This window comes from Dermacentor silvarum, chromosome 5 (assembly GCF_013339745.2).
Source record: "Dermacentor silvarum isolate Dsil-2018 chromosome 5, BIME_Dsil_1.4, whole genome shotgun sequence".
Classification (NCBI taxonomy): Eukaryota; Metazoa; Arthropoda; class Arachnida; order Ixodida; family Ixodidae; genus Dermacentor; species Dermacentor silvarum.
In genome coordinates, this window is record NC_051158.1 from 114,747,909 (window position 1) to 114,768,255 (window position 20,347).

The window sequence follows — 20,347 nt, forward strand, 5'->3', positions numbered from 1 at the left end:
GACAGACAGCGAAGATAGTGCTAACTTTCGTCGAACGATTGGTTCATTTAGTAAGGGATGGCAATGAGAAATGGTTTAGTGTAAACAAAAGGCAAACGTATCACATGCCTCTGGTTCTAAAATGCAATGTGTGAGGACGGTGGCACCCGGGAACGCATTCAGCGTCAGTCCTTGTCTTATTTCGCGCTTTAAGTTTGTGCAAACATTCTTCCAGCAGGTGCAGCGCATGGAGCAGCCATCGTCAGCCTCTAGCGATGCCTCTGTTGCCGGGAAGCGTGGACGCAGGCGGCTGCGTGTCCCGTATGAGAAAGGCGTCCTGTACGATGGGCGGCGCCATCTCCAGCATGCCGAACTGCAAGGCCCTTAGCGGACCGTCCGGCCGGTACGCGAAACGCGGCCTCTGTGCGAGTACAGCGGCCTCCATGGCGTCCACCACCTCGTGGATCTCGGTTCGTGACTTGATCAGTGCGCGCCGCAGGTACTGGCGACTCAGCTCGTAGTAGCCCTGGCCGTAGTCGCGCCGCACTTCCTCGCTGGTCTCCTGCCACAACTTGTCCATGGCAGGCAGAAGTATGCCGTCGGCGGTCAGGTTGGTCCTGTTGCAGGGAAACAGTCAACAGATGTTATGACTCGTGCGGAACTCTGTTCGTACCGTGAAGGAAACTGCCGGTGTTAATAATCGGAGGAATAGTATGGTAGTGCATTACTTTTGTTAAAGCGTTAAACTCGCATAGACAGGCGTCCATTCCCACATACTCCCGTATGCGTATGGAGATGCGTGCGTGTACGCGTGAAGGTGCATTGACAGAGACAGCCACGGTGATTCACCCCTCCCAAGACCAAAGTTTATTTATAGCAGGCCTGGAAACGGTAAACTGGAACTTCGTGCTGACAAAACATGATTGAATATAATTAATTTTGAGCTTTTCTTTGTCTCTGAGGCTGTCAACATGTGGAGTACCTACTAGACTAAATGAATACTTTAATTTCCTCTCGACTCTTCTTGCGCAAGGCAAAGCGGCGATCTGAAACCTGGCAGTGCGTACCTGCGCGCGTGTTTATTTGCGTGTGAGCACGTAGTGCATTTCAATACACTAGAAGGGCTCATGCATTCTGTGCGTGATTCCGCGACAAATGCTGCCAATTATGATGTATTCAGAATAAATTCTGGGTATTAGTACTCAGAGTAAATTCTGGAAATTGCATGTCCGTCGCACAATTTTCAGTTTCAATCTTTTATGCTCCTTTAATTTTATACGCACTATAGTTCGCCTGCAGAACAAACACCACAATCCTTTTGTACGTCCTTTTATTTAGAGGTAATGCCTGGTGGCTACTTTGGATATAACATTCATCAAGATATTCAGCTCATTGCGATTAGAACACCCATTTTCATCATTGTCTTGCATCTCTTTCGTTAAATTATTCGTGGCTGCGGCTATATCAGTATAGCTGCACTAATAAACATAACAGAGAAGACGACTAAAATAACTTCTGAATTCTGTGCATCAGGTTACGCGTTTCCAAAGCATCTACAAGGGTTATTAAAATTGAGACCTCGAGCACCAATCGCGCATGTTCAAGCGCGAGTTCCAAGGGCTGGAAGCTGCGCCAACGCCTTGAAGTAGGACTTCCATATACTTCTGTATGGTCTGAAACTTCATAATGTAAGGAATGCTGTGGCTATATCAATACCTCATATACACATGGCGTCCGCCGCCTTGTATCTCTACCGTTAGGATAGCCGTAATTGCTCTCTGCTCCCGTGCTGAGTATGTATATTCCACAATGCCTTCTATACAGTGCAGACGCGCTTAACATAAGGTGTGAACAGTAACATCGGATCTACTTACGCATACATGTTGGGTTCAATGGAGACTACGCGGACGCCAAACTTTTTCATCTCCCGTCGGAGGCCGTCGGCGAAGAAGCGAGCTGCGCACTTGGACATGGAGTAGGCCACCGAGAAGGGAATGGCGAAGTACCCTGCGTACGCATAGAAGCACAGCACTCAAGACCGACGAAATTCGTGAAATTTTCCAACGTCTAAACCGTAGCCTGCTGCTACAGGTTCGTGTTACAAAGTAAAGTGTTTGCACTCACAAAGGCGCTGCTTTGTCGCAAGGCTAGCACCCTCACCTTAAATGGGTAATATCCAATCCTTTATAGCGACAAAACAAGTTTTCATTTTTGCCTATTATTTGGGGCAAGTAAACATGATTATAGCTGCGACAGACGACGTGAAAACTGCCTGAAATAAAGTTTAATAGCTACAGCTGTCAAAAACCTTGTTTAGGATCTTTCGGCGGAGACCATGTTATCAGAATTTATGCATGGTTTTCAACTACCGCTTGTCTCATCGCAGGTGTAATTTGGTCTCGCTGTTCTGATTGTATAACTTCTATCCAGCTTTAGGTGTGAGGGTGTTTAACCATGTGACAAACCTGAAACCTGAAGGATGGAAAACACACTTACGTATCGAAACAGCACGAAAAATCATGGCAAGAAGTAGTATCCTGTCAAAATTTTTGCGTCCCGTTTGTTATTTCCGCAAGATTTGCCAACATAATATCGACCTTCGTTTCTTAAGAGTTGGTAAGGATGTTGAAAGAACAAATAAAATTAACGGGAAATGTTACACGCATCATACATTTCAGCATATCTTCGGGCTTCAGCAGAGCTTGGGGTTAACCTACGCAGCATGACAAACAGTGGAGTTTCGTCCCGGCTGTGGGCAAATGCCGGTGTGTAACTAAGCATGGAGAGGGACACCAATGGAGCATACATGATTTGCGAGAACTAGTAACGCTCAGGCATCAAGCTAATCTTCTGGATAATGCCCCAGCGAGATAACAGATAACAGATAAAGCCACAGCGAAGCAGAACAGACCCGCAACAGGTAGCTAAGGGCCGAACCCAGTTCTTCCCTAAAATGGCGACTTATACGTGAGTCTCATAGGCTACCCTGTCGGCAGGCATTCCCTCAATTCCAGAATCAATGGCTTTTTTCTCGCAGCTGCGGTCGTGTGCTGCACGAAAATATTGTTCACTGCACCGTCAAGACAGGAACCGAGAAGTACGTGCTGCTGCTGAGAGTCGCCCACGTGCTTATTTGCCAGCGTTGACAGGCTTGAAATCAATGCCGACGTGAATCATGGAGAAGTGGATTTCATCGCGGAGCTGCTGTTTATTGCGAAGAGCCCAGGCATCAGCACTACCGTCGAAGACACCGCTTGAAGCGTTCCTGTTCACAGCAAAATAGACAAGACTTCTTTTAGGATATGGACGCAGCCGAACCGCCTTGCGTAAATGAGGGCGCCGCGGAGCCTGAGGGGGAACCACTGTGATGGCTCTGCGCCTGCCGGCAGAGTCTGCTTGCGAATGTGGTCTAGATGTCGGCGGGTGTGTCGACACTGCCAGAAAGCTAGGTAGGTTGACAGCTTGGTGCAGGGCTTAAAGTCTCCCGTCAGTGGAGGGGGGGGGGGGGCTCATAGCACACACGCTCATATATATATATCAGCGAAGCGTCTGCTCACAGGATCCGGCAGTGAAATATGTCAAAGAATAGAAGCACGTAGGAAAAATGCTCCGATTTTACCGACGTTTCGGTCGGGAACCAGCCTTCACTCCGGGCCACATCAACCGACTAATCACGATGAAATCATGTATTGAAAAATTGAATAGTTAGAATTGCCCGCACAAGGCTTCACTGGTAATAACATCACCTTCAACATCTGTCGAAAGGGTGCCGCAGTGCTACAGTTGATCTGCCGAAGGGGGGCCGAGTCACTCCTTAAAATAGTTTCGCTTCAGAAGCCGTTTCTAATGCGCTCTGATTAGTCACCCTCTGGTTTGCCTCTGATCAGTCACCGCGTTTATTCAGCGACGTATACCAGATGATATTGGCTACATCCCTTTCTATTTCTGTTTTACAGACGTCTGGGTGACTCAGACACGCAGAGGTCGCTTCCGTGTGACTCACTGCCTTGCTTGAAGGATTTCGAGTTCGGCCAGCGACTACAGTGATGTCAAGGGCACATAGCGAGCCCGGAATTCCCATGCATATCGTCACCTGCAAAACTCAGCACGCTGCGCGGCCCAAATACAAATGGAGCTATTGTAATCATAATGCAACCCGAAAGACGCTGTTAGTCTACTCAATATTTTAGGCTGAATACATTTTACTGCGCAAATTAGATAAGATCAGGTGAATAAGCCAATTGCGTTCATTCATTAGTTCGCTGCACTTGCGCTGGGGCATGGGTTGACTTGAGGTAAAGAAAAAATATATATATCTCGCAGACGGTATCCTTCAATCTCAACCAACCTTCGCTTTTCCTTTTCATGGAAAAGCTACGTCTGGGCCACAGCTAGGCCAAGGTCACGACGTGCTCTAGCGGACCGATAAGACTCGCGTCAGTATATCTTTCTGCCACATCGGAAAATCTCAAAAATGAGCGCCGTGAAAGTGAACATGACCTTAAATCCTTAGAGAGTGGAAAAGACGTTATGGGCGAAAGCATTTTCTCCGGAGCCTGAGGAATCAATGGCATGCGGATCCTGAAGCATGTATTGGGGGCACCTTGCAGACTTGCAAGCTTCTCTTGCATTTGCTGCTTTCAAATTAACAATGCTGCTGAGTGTCGACTGCATGCATCTGTTGCTGATGCAGCAGCAGCGTTGGCGAAACTCGTTTAAAGCACGGCCAGAACGTCCTCTGGCGTCGACGATTTCAATGCAGCGTCAACGCGAGTGCCAGCTTAAACAGTAGCTACAGGGTAAAATATAGCCTCACATTGACCGTAACCGTTGTCCAGGAATCTTTAAAACCTCGTTATGCGGTAATGGGGCGCACTAGAATTTTCACGTAGGGGCCCGAGGGGGACTCTATAAATGTAGCAAGGATCGAGACGGGTTCATGATAGATCACTCGGAAGGAAGGAGTGAATGAGATTACAAACACAATAAAAACAATTCCCTTCCTTCCCCGCCTATATATTGCAGCAACACACGCGACTGTCGCAATGGCATCCTGTAGATGACGCCCGCTCGGGTTCTGATAGCAGACCGTGCGTGTGGCAGGAAACGCGTGTCCGCGGATGTCGAGAGAACGGGAAAATAATAAATGAATAACGGGTGGAAAGGCGGTCGCAGCTGAGTGCATGCACCGAAGGTGCTGCGCAACGCTCGCTCATAGTCATGGACCAGGAAATATGGGAATATTGCCTTGGATAAAGGTAGATATGAGAAAAGGAGACAACAAGGGTACCAACGATCAAAGTTGGAAAACAAAATTTCCGAGCAGGAAATTGGTCCGATGACTCACTCTTCTCTGCGTCCGGCTCCCAACTACGCATTGGATCAAGGGCACAAATTCGAACCCCACATGGTTCGTTTTCAGTTGCCATACGCAGTGTGAGAAGCTTAGGAGGTGGCCCGCTATCGACGACACGCTGAGGTCACAGGTGGCGCGACCACGACGGCGTAATATACAGCACGGGTAAACAGGAACGTTGGCAGGAATCACCAGTTACTTTGTACAATGAATACAGAGTTTCACTCGAACATGGAGAAGTACATCAACAATGGTCGAACTAGAGATGTCGCAAGCTGGAGCCAACGATTGGACAATGGGACTGTACAAGCCAACTTGTCGAAACACCAGCTGCAGATACATCTATTGTTCGGAACTCATTGCGGTGTAATTTGACACGAAGCAATGTGAAATAATACCAAGACAGGAAAGTGCGGGGAACCCCGCAATAAGTATGAATGAATCATCCTAGCAACACGTAGAGATAAGTTAGACCACTGTTAATAACATCGTGAGCCATTACGTGGTTAACAGAGCTGGATTAGGTCAACATAAAGGGCAGCAACTTGACAACCACAAAATAAAGACAGCAGTAGGGCTAGGCCAGATACAGCAGCGCGAAATTAGCGTGGAATCTTGAGTTCTCGAGAACTAGATAAGTGACGAGCGACTGTGCGCGTATAGGCACTACTCACCCCATAGGCTGGTGGTGATGACCACGCGTCCTCCCTTCGGTCCTGCGTACCATCGGCAGGAATGCGCGCACGGTTCGAGCAACGCCCACTGCGTTCACCTCGAGCATGCGACGCATGGGCTCGAGAGAGCCCCACTCGAGCTCCGAGGCCCAGATGACGCCCGCGTTGGCCACCAAGGCCCACAGCTGAGGGGCCTCGGCGATGCCTCCATCGTCATCGTCGGGACGTCCCGCGCCCTGGTCCTCTTCCTTCTCCGTTCGCCCTGCGTACGTCGTGCACATATACAGGGTGTTTCATGTAACTTGGGCCAAACTTGAAAAATTTGCAAATGCCACGTAGCTGGACAGAACTAAGGTAATGCTGTTTGCCGTCGCTCGGAGTTACTCAGCTTATTTGTTACGTTTCGCCTAATTACATAATTATTCTTAATTAATACATCAACTTTTCAAATATTATCATTAGATGAAAAGTACTGTTAGCTTAACGCACTTTGGTGTTATACTAGCAAAAGAAAGCCCCTTGTCGAAGCGTTGATTCCAGGCAGGGGCTGCTCTTGTTCGACCTACTAAAGAAGCCCATCATCATGATCATCATCACCCTCTTTTTATGTCCACTGCAGGACGAAGACCTCTCCCTGTGATCTACAATTACGCCTCTCTTGTGCTCGACGATCCCAACTTGCGCCTGCAAATCTCCTAACTTCATCACCCCACCCAGTTTCCTGCCGTCCCCGATTGCTCTTGCCTTCTCTTGGTATCCATTCTGTAAATCTAATGGTCCACCGGGGATCTACCCTACGCATTACATGGCCTGCCCAGCTCCATTTCTTTCTCTTAATGTCAGCTAAAATATCGGTTATTTCCGTTTGCTCTCTGATCCACACCGCCCTCTTCCTGGCTCTTAACGTTAGCCCTAACATTTTTCGTTAAATCGCTCTTTGTGCGGTCCTTAACTTGTTCTCGAGCTTCTTTGTTAGCGTCCAGAAAAACCCATACATAGGTATAATTCGCGCAGCGCAATATAAAACCGAAGGGCGGGAGGAAGACGAGGACAAGCGCTTTTTTGTTTACTCGTCATTCCGTCTTGTTTCGCGGTGCATCCTTTACGACCAGCTCAATCAGCCATCCGACCACACATGCTTCGCCGGGACGATGTGAAGCCCACCTTCGCCGGCAAGAATCTTGGTGACCTGCTTCACGGCATCCTCCACCTGGCTGTCGCTGGTGACGTCCATAGGCGCGATCACGTGCACGCTCCCTTTCCCCTCTTCCGAGGGGGTGACGGACAGCGCGCGGAGTTTGTTGGCGCCCAGACTGTCCGGCAGGAGGCAGGCGGCGAAGACGCGCATGCCGCGAGAGTGCAGACGAACGGCCAACTCCAAGCCGAAGCCGCTGTCGCAGCCTGCGAGGTGCAGAAAACGAAATCATTCTACGCCGCGCGAGGAGATGCCACAAGAGCAACTGATTATGTCACCGGCCACAAATAATAGGTGAAAGTAGGAAAAAACTCATTGATCTACTCACTGCTGGCCGGTACACGAGCACTTTAAAAAGAGTTAGTTATTTATACACTATGCAAATATCCCACGATATACCAGTTCAAGAACATTGTTAATGAAGAATATCATGGTTTTTATAAAAGTGGGAAACTAACACAGTGATATACCACGTGTACATGCGAAGATGATAACCAATTTTGAAAAATCACCTGTGGCAGATAGCACGATTCTAATCTAGATTGCTCAAATATGCACACATTATTTGCACGGGAGATCTAAATGCATAATTGACTAACAAAATTCACTAATTAAGCTTTTAACAAGTTGTCTTACGTGGAAGGTGGAACATTTATTCTAAATATCGTACAAGTGACTCTCCCTCTCGTCTGATGACGCAGCATATAACATTCACTCTACAATTACGAAGAAAAATACAAACATTAAAATTACTGTTTTCACTCAAGAACAATCTCTTGTCTACAAACCACGATCCTTATTTAAAAGCTCTTACAGCACGTGGAACATGTCATCGTCATGCTGACTCTTTAACACCTTATAACACCCTAACTAACCTTTTCAAATATTCTTTCTTTCCACGCACCATAACAGATTGGAACAACTTACGTTTTCCACAGTTATCTAATGCTGATTTTTTAGAACATACAAGTTTTTGACATCACTAGCATTAATGTTCTGCGAATTTATACCTACACTTCTCTGTTCTCTCGTGTTCAGTTATCCTGTGTCTCGTTAGCTGCAGTAACGGCCTCGTAAAATGTTTTTCTATTTCATTTTTTGTTGTATCTGTGTGTGTGACACGCTTTTCACCATATGGTTGTGTTTTAAGTGCGTAAACAACTTTATATGTCATTGTGTTGCTACGCTTCATTGCCCTGCACTTGATGTTGCCATTTGCTAATATTTGTACGGTTCGTGCCTTTTTCCTTTTCATTTTTCTGCTTTTAGAATTATTACTCTGCTTTGTTGCTAGGTATGTGATCTTGTTATATACTAATACTTTAACGCGTTGCTTGGGCACATTTTTATGTACTTTTGCCCCTCCTGCTTGGGCCCTCTTTCGGGCCTGCAGTATTCTGTAAATAAATAAATGAATATAGATTACCGTACGATCAGATGGAAGATCGCCGGCACATATTTCAATTTACAAAGTGTAGCCGGGGAGTCCCTAAGGCACTTGGAACGAATTCATAGGATGACACCAGTTTCGATATATTAGTTAGCGAACTTTTCGCAGAAATACATTGGCGGTGCAGTTGCCTTTGTGCTTCAATGCATAAAACACCGTTATAAAAAATAGACGCCGTGGAACGACAGCGCATTTTGATCGCAAGTGCGGTGGCACGTGTGTCGAAAATGGTGCCATCCACAGAATTATTTTCAAGTCGATATGCCTTAAGTCTCACCGACGACAATTTGTAAATTGCAATCTGCGCCGTAAGGTAATTAATTAAAAATTAATATGGTAATTTTTGTTAGTTAGCCGATTACGCATTTCGATTTATCGTGTATGTCCGACTCTTCGAGTGGACCAGCTCAATGAGCAGAATTGTGCATTCCACTACAGGCGATTTTTTTTAATATTGCGTAAAGCCTTCCGCGAAACACTTGGCATATGATGAGAAAGAGAAGAAAAAAATAGAAAAAAAGGTTTTCGCTTGGAAAGGGTTTCACAAGTACACAAAAAATTTTGCACATATCTAGTAACAGCTTACAGAAGTGCTACAGAAAAAGTCACGACTGTATAAAAGTGAAAGATTCCTTGGTAAACGAGGAATTTCGTGCCAAAGGCGATATTATCGCGAACGTTTGGTGTTTTCAAGTTTCTATAATTCGCAGGTTCTTATGTTCCAGCACTATAACCCACGCCTTTTTTTTTGGGGTAGTATCGAATTTTGATCGTCTTCGTGACTGATATAGCACACCTTCAAATAATTTTCCTATTACGCACACAAGTAAAAACAGCACCACTTGTTCAACGAGGTAAACAGGGGCGACATCTCCTGAAGCGGAAACAGCATATATCTGGTTTAAGACAGACAATTGAATTCTTCCACGGAACCAAGAGCTGTTTTCAAACGGTCTCTCCACACTGGCCAAGCACAATCTGACCAGAACCAGCGTATTCTATGTCGTGACCGATGGTGACAATATCAGCAGGTGCTTATCCATGCTGTGCTTTTGCTGTGTCAGGTCAACACTACATATATACCGACTATATGCCACGCCTCACGAGAATATATATCGGGCATCTTCACCAGGAGGCCAATAGCTCACATTAACGCGACGGAGAGCGAAACTACAGTGTGAGAACAAAGACGCCATAGAAAAAGCAGACAGGATGGTGTGATCCTGAATTACCAGTCATCGTCCACTGCCACCAGGAGTCTTCGCCGCCAACCAGTAAGATCGAAACAAGCAGTATATCTGACGTTCATATAACAGGTGCTTAAAACAACGTGCAGCTGCTTCACTGCACCCATCATTGAAAACAGTATGGTAATACTTAATTTTACGGGTTGATGGCGCAGCTCGTCTACTTGCTCTTTGTCTGTAATCTATCGACGAAGTGGCAGCCACTGAAACTAATTTAGCGTTTTACATTAACGTAATCTAATTCACTGAAGGGAAAACTTTGGGGCACAATTGACTGCACTTTGTCAACAATTCACTGGCAGTTTCAATTTCCGTAAGATGTTTGGGAAAGTGTGACACGGGAAAAACATTCACAAATGCTTTCTTTTCTGTACTTAGCGGAACACCGATGCTACTTCTGAGGCAGAGAGCTATCCCTATCCAGAGCGTCCAGTATAACGCACAGAGACATATCACTCGCCGAATAGCCCGCCAAGCCATCATCCATATTGACACTTTCTGCTTCTCCCTAAAGCTAGCATCTCTCTCTCTCTCTCTCTCTCGCATGCACGCAATATTTCCAGTGTCCAGTAATGGAAATGAAATCATTTCCAATAATCTATCATTTCTTTAATTCAATTAGTAAGTACAAGTAATTTCCCCTGTATTGTCCTTGGTGTCCTAATTTGTTGGCTTCTTATAATATGAATAATAAAAATCGGGCCTCTCTGTTCCCTTTCTTCTCGTTCCTATAATATATATATATATATATATATATATATATATATATATATATATGAAAGAAATGCTCACACGTTTAACAACAACAAAAATACTACTACTTTACTGACGTACTACTATTTTACTCAGTGGTCCGGCCTGCATCGGAGTGAACGAGAATACACAAGACGTTGGTTCCCAAGGTGTCGGAAAGTCACGTGGAAAGGACGTGTCGCTCCAAACAAAGTGTAAGGGGGGCAAATGTAAAAATAAAAATAAACAACTAAAACACACGTTTTTAATATATATATATATATATATATATATATATATATATATAAACGAGAACCTAACAGATGGACAGAGCACCACACGTGGATGGATGCGATGAGTCACGGAGGTGGAGGCGTTGTCCTCATCGTCGATGCGGGAAAAGAAAACGTGTGATTTAGTTGTTTATTTTTATATTTTTTCCCCTTACACTTTGTGTGGAGCCACATGTTTTTTCCACGTGACTTTCCGGCACCTTGGGAACGAACGTCTTGTGTATTCTCGTTCACTACGATGAAGGCCGCATCACCGGCCGAAACGTCAGTAAAATAATAGTATTTGGTTGTTGTTAAACGTGTGAGCATTTCTTTCATCATATTTTCACCGGGTGCAGCGTAAACTCCCAATTGACTATATGTGTGTTGCGTGTGTGCGTACGTGCGTGTGCGTGTACAACCATCGGCACAGTTGTCTAGAACGTGGCAACAGCGCACAGCAAGATGCTAACTTATCGCATGCTGTTGATAATAACAGATAGATTGGCTGTTCGTCTCTTTATACTCCTGCTGCTCCGCCGCCGCTCCACTTAAACGATACCGACCAACGCAACGTGAGCCTCGGCAGGCGACAAGATACAGTGCGGAGGCATACCTTTTCGCCTTGAATGTTTTATCACTTACTTAATGAAGCAGCTGTGTTCGCTGTACACATGGGCAGCGTGACTGCTGGCGGCTTTCTGATAAGGCACCGTTTTCCGTAAGCGAAATTTGCTCGACCCCGCGACCTCTGCCAGACGTTGAAAGGGCATCTTGCCGTACGCCGACGTCGTGCGTGAAAATTAACGTTGCAAGTGTGCTGTGGTCTGTGTAAGTTTATTAGAGTATCGAAGTTTGACCACTTTGGTAAGTATTCGAGGCTGGAATAGGAAAACCAGCGCTGACAGAGGACAGCGACCGCTCACAAAAACGTAACGTTGATGAAAAAAAAAAAAAAAGAGAGAGAGAAGCGCAGTATATACTTGCGTTATACGCGGGTGTAAGAAGATCATGACACCTCGTAGAGGCGCCGGCTACTCCACTGCTCCGACGAGCAATAAAAAAAAAGGGACACCTTTGTTCAACTGAAATTTACAGGAAGGGAACTTCACATCTGTGCGCGCTGCGCAAACTCCGTGGAACAAGAAAACAGCATAGAAGTAAAAAAAAAAGAAAAAAAGAACACGTACACACATGATCCAAGAATCCTATTGCATAACATCCCACATATTATCACCCAAATTGTATGATGCCGTATTTTTCTGTGCGCGATAACAAGTTTGCTAAAATTCTTCGATCGTTACCTTACTGGCTCCCCTTTCTCTTGACTTTCTCTCCACATCGGGAGTTCGAAATCAGCGCGGGTCAGTTGTCGGTGCGCCACTCTAAGAGGCGCCATAAAAATTCGCAGCAATCTGATGTCCTTGACATTCATCGTGTTTTCCTCGAGTGATCAACGCGAAGCGAGCGGACATTAGCGCCACGATGTTGAGGTTCGAGTGCGAACCGAGGTCGCCCGCAATCAAGCGCGTGCCAAGAGTGAAAGGAGCCGGCAGCCGACCTTGGGCATAACCGCCTCCAATTTCCTCAAGTTTCGCGACCTGCCTTCAAGACAGCGGTCTTTTAACTTCTGCTTTAAAGAGTTCATCAGTATAAAAAAGACCGATCACGAAATGCCAAATATAATTAGCAAGTAGACGTCCTTCTTGCTAATGGCTCGGGTAATGTCTATCCAGTATGTTGCTACAAATGTGAGTGTAAAGATCATGGCAACAACTGTCTTGCCAGTGTGTACTTATAACCGCTTAAGATTGCTTAGGTATATGTTTCCTTCTTTGGTATCCGCCACAAAGATACCTGGTTGATAAAAAAAAGGAATACAAAACAAAGCGGCCAGGTTCGTCCTGAGCAGGTATGGCTGGTATAGTAGTATGTACAGAGGTAAAATCGGAACTACATTGAGATGAGTTGTCATCCTGTACAAGAAAATGAAGGCTACATTTTTCCTACGCAATATATATCAAGAAGGCTTATATAAATAGTGATAAGTATTTTCAGCTGCCCAATTACATCTCTGCATCAACTGGTCATACGCTTAAAATTAGGGAGTACACTGACAGGACGAGCCTGTTGGCCAGTACCCCGCCCCCTTTCTTTGTAAAAAAATATCAAGTGGAATCGTTCGTCAAATGCGCAAGTGTTAAGTGTCGATGACGATGCATTTTATACCTACGTCAGTATAATTATGTCATCCCTTGTACACGACATTATTTGTTTTTATCCTACAACGCTCACGACAGACCGGAACTGGTGATAAAGAAAACGGAGCTGCACTCGGACAGCTCACGCAGCGTTAAAAGCAAAATATTTACTTCAGTCATCGTGTACACATTTTTCTACGCTACTTGTCCTTGCAGCTTCTATGCAGCAGTGGCAAGGCTAAAATTACAGACAGTTAACCTGCGGGTGAACGCGGAACCTTATGCTTACCCAAGGTCGTTCCATTTGTCCTAGATGTGGATGGCACTGAGTATATATTTGTCGAGTATGATCGAGTATATATTTGTCGAGAATGAATATAAATGAGACGCAATCGTCATCTTTATGCCGACGATTGCGTCTTATACGATGTGATTGATTCTGCGTCTAATCATAAGCGACTAAACGATTCATTTGCATCCTTAGGTGCTTGGTGCGAAAAATGGAAAATGAACTATAATTAATAAAAAACGTTGTTTTGACCTTCACAAACAGCAGCGCCAGTAATTGCGACATATTCCTTGAATGGATCATCTTTAACCAGAGTTCGACAATATAAATACCTTGGCGTAACATTTACTCACAATCTCTCATGGTCTGCACACATTGATCAAACATGCTCTAAGGCATTAAAAAAACTTGGAGATTTACGTCGTACTATGCAGATGGCTCCAAGGGATACTAAACTCTTAATGTATAAAACACTTGTCCACCCCATTATCGATTATGGCGCCACAGTGTGGTCACCCCATCACCAAAACAACATAATAAAACTAGAAGCAGTTCGAAAGAAAGCCGTCCGCTTCATTTTTCGCCGGTATGACCGCTATTTTTCACCATCATCTGCCCTCCCTTCTCTGAACCTAACATTACTTTCTGTGCGTCGTGACGTGAATCTTTAAAATTTTTGCACAACATAATTAACACGTTCTATCGTACTTCGAACACAGTTTGCTTATCTTTCGCCAAACCTTCTTCTACACGTAACTTCCACGAGCTGAATCTTTTCCCTTTCTATGCCCGTACAAATACTTTCAAGTACAGCTTCTTTCCCCGCACCATAGAAGTATGGAATTCCTTACCTGGCTGTATTCGTTCACTCCCGATAAGCGAATTCGAAAGTGCACTTTATGAAAAGCAGCGTGTGTAACTGCTTGAGTTACGTTTGATTTATGCTTATTGTGTATGTATTTCAGTGTTTCGCTGCTTTCTGTATTGAAGAAAATAATTTTCCAGTGCTTTACGTGTTCTACTAATATTTGAATTTGCTAATGTTGTATGATTATTTGTTCAGTTTCACTGAATTTTTGTTCACCCCTGTATTAACCCTGTATTAGCCCTGTTATAGGGCTACAGTATGTACAAATAAATAAATAAATAAATAAATAAATAAATAAATAAATAAATAAATAAATAAATAAATAAATAAATAAATCACATTAACGAACGCACTATCACGTTGTCTGATGGGACGTTCGAAGTGCTGTATTTAAATAGGAATGGTGAAAGAATATTTTTCTTTCGCTGCTAATTCCTGCCCCCAATAATTACTAGCTTGTGCATGCGTGTACTTCGAGCCGCTTATTCAATTTTTTTAAAGGAAGCTTTACATGACTGAGTGCTCACTAAACCGATATTTCATTACTCTTATGACAAAGTCTCAAAAGAAGATACACAAAATCTCATTGTAACGGCTTGACTATCACTGGAGTCTGCAGCACATTAGAATAACATTATGAAACTGAACAACTTATTAACAGTCCCTCATAATTCAATCCTAATAGGAATAGTTTCACTAGAACCAACACACTGTCCCCGCCCCAGTTTCCAGTTGTCCGTAGTGATCTGCGCTAGAGCCATGAAAGCCTGTCTTATGCAAGAGGGTTTCCTGAGTGGCCAGCAGTCGGGCGTCGGCCAGTAATAATAGCGACCCACTTGATACCAGAATAACAAGCTCACCGATGAACAGTAGCAAACAGCATTCCTGTACGAGTTTGGTGAATACCGGCCCTGGTCTTCTTGATGTGGCGTTCGCTAAGTCAACCTCGTGATGTGTATTCATAAATCATGAGCGTCAAAAACATCTTCGTTGCTTGCCGCATTTCCGTAAGCCTGTAGGCGTTGAACCGGGGTCGTTGTGCGGTTAATTTATTCAGGTGTTGTCTTGTTGAAGCAGTTCGATGTTGAAACATTCCTTGACAACGACTGGCGGTGAAAGTTGCATTGATTTCGTACAGGCTGTGAAGGGCCCGGAATCTTCGACTACGGTGTGCAAGCGTAACGGCCGGTGGACGCATGAATACCAACGCGAATAGCAGAAACAATAGAAAATCGCTCGTTTTGACGAGGTCAACTTAGAAGCGCGGTATGTGTAAGATATAGTCCAGTACCTCCACTAATATAGTTACGATGGGATGTGCTTATACAAAGATGAAACTACGAAAAAGGGTTGCTGCGCGAAGACCAAGCAGCTTCACATAAATTCGCCCTTCGTTCTCCTCTCCTTCCACCCTTGCACGCTAGCTGTAGCGTAGGACTATTGAAAAGTACAACTCGTTTAAGTAAAGGTTCCCAATCCTTGCTGTATTTGGGCGAAATAATGAGAAATCTGCCGAATTTAGTGCGAACACAGACGTAAAGCAACTAATCACATGTAGCCATCAAATATTTCTTGGCTACCCAATGAAGATGAATCCTCCTATGTATATGTTGGCCTCGTTTCCGAAGACAGCTACTTGCATATCTGTATTAAAAGGTCGCAGTTTCGCCCTAAAGGCGAAGCATTGATGGCGATAGCAGATTAGTAGGCAGCTATACTAACTAAGGATAGTAGTTTTATCGGCCGTAGAAACTTGTAAACATAGGCATACTAAATAAATGAACAAGAATAGTCTCACGCGCGAACAAGCAAGGATGAACACATCCCACTCGATGACCGCGGAAACTCGCTGTCAGAACGTCGGAGTGAGGAAGCGTGGCAGCAGCATCGAGCGAATTGACCTTCGTGCTGCCTCTCGCTTCAACGTGAACAAAGTGGCGAAAACACGGCGTATGCACGGCCGCGCCATACTCAGCAGCCGCGGGAGTAGAACCCCTCCCCCGTCCCTCCCGTCCCCCCAAAGCCTTGTGCACGACGGTAGATGGCGCGCTTCTTCCCCGCTTTTCTCGCCCGCGCGAGCGAGATTCAGCCGCCGTCGTCGGCTCATCCTCGCATGTTTTCACTCGCACATACAGCACACGGCGCGCGGCGAAGATGCTGTATGGACTTTATACGGAACATCACGGCGACGCCGACGGCAGAAATGCGCCTGCAGTGTGAATATAATTGCTGTCCCATTAACATTTCGTAAAGCACAGGTACTACTAGCATTTCTGCTTTCCAGCACAGCTGGCGAGACAACGGAACCAGTGACAAGATCCCTAGTCCTAGTATACAACGTAAAGCCAATCCAGGGGCAACACCACAGCCTTGGAAATCTGGTGGAGCGCGTTCTTGCGCCCGATCTCGGAAGTCAAATCGACACACCAGAAGTCCCGTAGTCACTCGCTGAGAAAAGTCCGGCAGTCTGCTATCGTCAAATGTTTGCAATTTGCTCTATCTGTTCCATCATTTTTAAGCTAAGTAATCACATTTATTTAGCTTATTGAAATATTCAAAAAGCCTATACTTGTATAAGTGCCTTTGAGTGGTATAATAAGGTGGTATTTCGAACAAATTTACAGAAAAGCGTTCAGTTAGGAGCAGCTAATATTGCAGCAAGATAAAGGACAGTTCCATGCGCAAAAACATTGGTTTCTTCTCGCAGCAGTAACGGAATCATCGGGAAAAAAATGCTACAGAATTGATGAGCGCATAACACAAACTGCGAGTGCAAACAAGACTACAGCGGTTTCATTTCACCGCCGTATATACTTACTTTAAGCAAAGAAAAAGAAACGAAGCAAAGATGGATTTGACTGGGTGCCTCGCAAGCCTTTCTGCTCATTTACCGATATCCGTTGGGGTCGTTAATTGCTAACGGGCTTCCTAAATTGACACCTGAAGCGGTGCCGTTTTTCCACGTTGTCTGCTATTTCTGGGCTTCCCAAGATCAGCATTAGTGGGTGTACGTTAAAGACGCCAATCTGGTCACCTTCGACAACAGCATCCTTGCTTCTGTTTATTTTACTTTTTTATATCGATAGCAACTATGTGGACACTTCAACCGGATTTCTGCCGTCGCCGTCACCGTGAGGTTCCGTATAAAGTCCTAGGGGGATAAAATTGTCGCCGCGCGCCGTATGCGCGAGTGAAAGCGCGCGGGGGACACGCGCTATCACGGAGAGGGACCGCACGGTGGAAAGCAAACGCAACCGTCGCGCGAAAGGCCGTTGGGGTATTGGAGGGAGGGAGGTGGGGCGACGCTGTGCTGCGGCATCAAATGCGTATCTTGCAACCGGGCGCAAGGGGAACTGGCCACTCAATCTCCCACGCAAAAGCAAGAAAGCGGGAAGGCAGCGCGGCAGGGAGGGGGGGGGGGCAGCTTCTATTCTGCCAACAACAGCGCTTGGACTTTACCCGGCTGTGGCGGTGGCCCGCACCGTCTCTTAAAAACGATCTCCACACGGCTCTGACCTTTGTATGCGCTGTGAATTCGCCGCTCAGTTTCCGTTGACGCGATAGACCGCACGAACCTTCGCCCGCTGCGGCGGCTGCGCTTGCTGCCAGCGTTTTTACAGTCGTTGTCTGCGGTGATTCAGTGTGATCTATTCATGTTTGCTTGTGCGCGCTGACACCACGCTTGTTAATTCACTTAGTAAGCGAATATGTCCAAGTTTATGCAGCCGATAAAACTATTATCTCTACTCCGAATCGACCTCTACTAATTTGCTATCGAAATTGATGCTTCGCCTTTCGGGCGAAACTGCGACATTTTTTTCTATACCTCTTAGTGCAATAAACGTCCTTCTTCTTGCACCATAACATCGTGCGCGATTCTCATTCTCTGTTGGGGTCGGGCGCAGCAGCGTAGGACGCTTCGAACCATGTCCACATGAATGCGGAGATATAACCTTCAGTTACAAGGAAAAACAGAGACGCGTGTGCCCGTATAATTCTGAAACTGAGCTCACGTTTCGTCAGGGAGCACAGCCGTATAATGAATTACGACACGCAACTCTTGCTTCGCTGACGTGTGGCTTTACATTACTGCCAGTGCGGGCGCACAATCGATCGTTACCATATCGGCTGCATTGCGCGGCTCTTTTCTTGGCGCGTATGTGCAGCGATGACTCAGTGGTTATATGGCCTTCTGCGGCTCAACGCGACGATGCGGGACTGAATGCCGCATCATGGCGTAGATTGAAGGTTGTCTCGTGTAAGTGGATTTCATCACATGGTGCATTATAAAGCAAAGTGCAGGCGATCAAAATTATTCACGAGCTCTCCAGCGCGACGCCATCCTTAGCCAACTCCTTCACATTTAGGATGTTAAATAGGAGAATATGTTTATTTTATTTTTACCGCTTCAATCCTTTTATTTAATAAGGCTCAAAAACTGAACAAGTTTTTACGCATTCACCTTGGCGTTCCCGAAGCGCTCACCTGAAAAAGGGCACGACAGAAAGTAAATGCACAGGACAGCCGCTGTCCGCTGACCTTTGCACTTCCTTGTGAGATTATCCCAGTTTTCACACGAGCTCTGTGCATACCATAAGAAGAATGCCTTTTATTTTTCTTATTGTTTTAGTGCATTAATTTACAAATACCCTTCGTTTCAATGAAAACGGCTCATCTTCGAAATGAAAGTTTAGTCTATCCAACTGGCTCACATCGGCACACATATTATACTGTAAAATGACATACTAGCATTAAAATATGACGCTGTGGAGAACTTGGGAGTTGTACGAATGGAGACACACCAAAGAAACCGCGCAGATAACTCCACAACTCAAGGGAAAGGCGTAGTGTTTCAACATCGCCCATACGAGGCACTAAATACCGCACGGCCGTCAGCTTCGTGGAGAACACGCGCCGAATTAATTATGCTCATCGTCTGGCTTAATTGGTGATCGTAAAGCTACATTACGCGGGGTAGTATATATAAAGGTGTGCTTCATGCAGTAGATTACCTTCGTGGCGATGCGCCAGGAATCATACCTTAACCTTTATATGAAACAGACTTTTCTTGTCTCTTTATCTGAAGCGAACAGAACTTACCAACTAGCAAATGACGTACCGTGTTCGTTCTAAAAATTATGCAAATCCAACGCACATCTTGGAATCTGTGCGAGGCGAAGTCTTCGTGAAGAGGTTAGTGACACGCTTTAATTTTCCGATTCCATGCCTGCGTCTGCGGCGCAAAGGAAACTGGCTCGCGCGCACGTGTTCTCGCGCTCCCGAGCCACGCAATGTGACCCACGCAGCGATCATCTCAAAGAACTCGATGGCACGGCAGAAGTGAAATTTTGCGTAAGCAAGCTACGGTATGTAACGCAAGTTTTACATTGCAGCCGGTTAAATGTGCAACAAATGCACAGAGTGTCCACGGTCTTTATTTGGAGCTCTGTATGAAAAAAAAAAAAAAAACGAGACGTACAAATCTATTTAAAATAGTGCGCGATGGAGGGCTTGGTTTAGTGCATCTGTATGTAAGACAACTCGTTAGTCGATTTGTTTTTCTGCGAGATGTAGATGACACGTTTCTCAAAACTATGATTCAACTAAGGCTGGGCAAAGTGCTACCGAAATTCGTTGTGTCTTCGGTGTGTGAGCCAGGGCCAGTACGGGGATATCTAAAAGAAGTAGTTTCATCTTTCCGTTTCTTATCGGTACGCTTTTCTTTACAATATTTGACCGCGGTGTCACGTAAGAAACTGTACAAAGACCTCGTTGATGTGTTATTTCCTGTGCCATTGTACCGTGAATTATACTGTGTAGGCCCAGGAAAAAATGTCTTGAAACGCGTTAAAAGAATGCTCATTGCGCCAGGGGTTAAAACCTTTTTTTTTTTCTTTTTTAAGTACCCCGCAGGAACCTTGCTCGTTAAAACATGGTTAGAAGATAGGGGTTTATTTGTTCCGTGGGGTACTAACTGTTTATTATGCAAAAAAAAACAGGGACCATTAAACATGTGTTTTTAGATTGCTGGAGCGGGGTGTTCTTCTGAGACATCTTACAGAGAACTCTGAAAAAAGAGTTGCC

At 45.3% G+C, this 20,347-nt stretch overlaps 2 protein-coding genes across 2 annotated transcripts in view; both read right to left on the reverse strand.

Moving 5' to 3' along the window:
- Positions 1–241: 241 nt before the first annotated feature.
- LOC125939723 (short-chain dehydrogenase/reductase family 9C member 7-like) lies at positions 242–1,861 on the reverse strand. The gene is made up of 2 exons (XM_049668032.1): positions 1,854–1,861; positions 242–596 (listed from the first exon to the last, which is right to left on the reverse strand). The coding sequence occupies exons 1-2, from the start codon at positions 1,859–1,861 to the stop codon at positions 242–244; spliced, it is 363 nt and encodes a 120-aa protein (XP_049523989.1).
- The window catches only part of LOC119453739 (D-beta-hydroxybutyrate dehydrogenase, mitochondrial-like), a 35,188-nt gene continuing 15,298 nt past the window's right edge, over positions 458–20,347 (reverse strand). Inside the window, exons 2-5 of the mRNA XM_049668385.1 lie at positions 7,174–7,410; positions 6,010–6,271; positions 1,854–1,986; positions 458–596 (exon numbers count right to left, since the gene is read on the reverse strand). Of these exons, the coding sequence (XP_049524342.1) occupies positions 1,869–1,986; positions 6,010–6,271; positions 7,174–7,410 (617 nt within the window). The 3' untranslated portion in view covers positions 458–596; positions 1,854–1,868. The remainder of the gene's footprint in view (positions 597–1,853; positions 1,987–6,009; positions 6,272–7,173; positions 7,411–20,347) is intronic.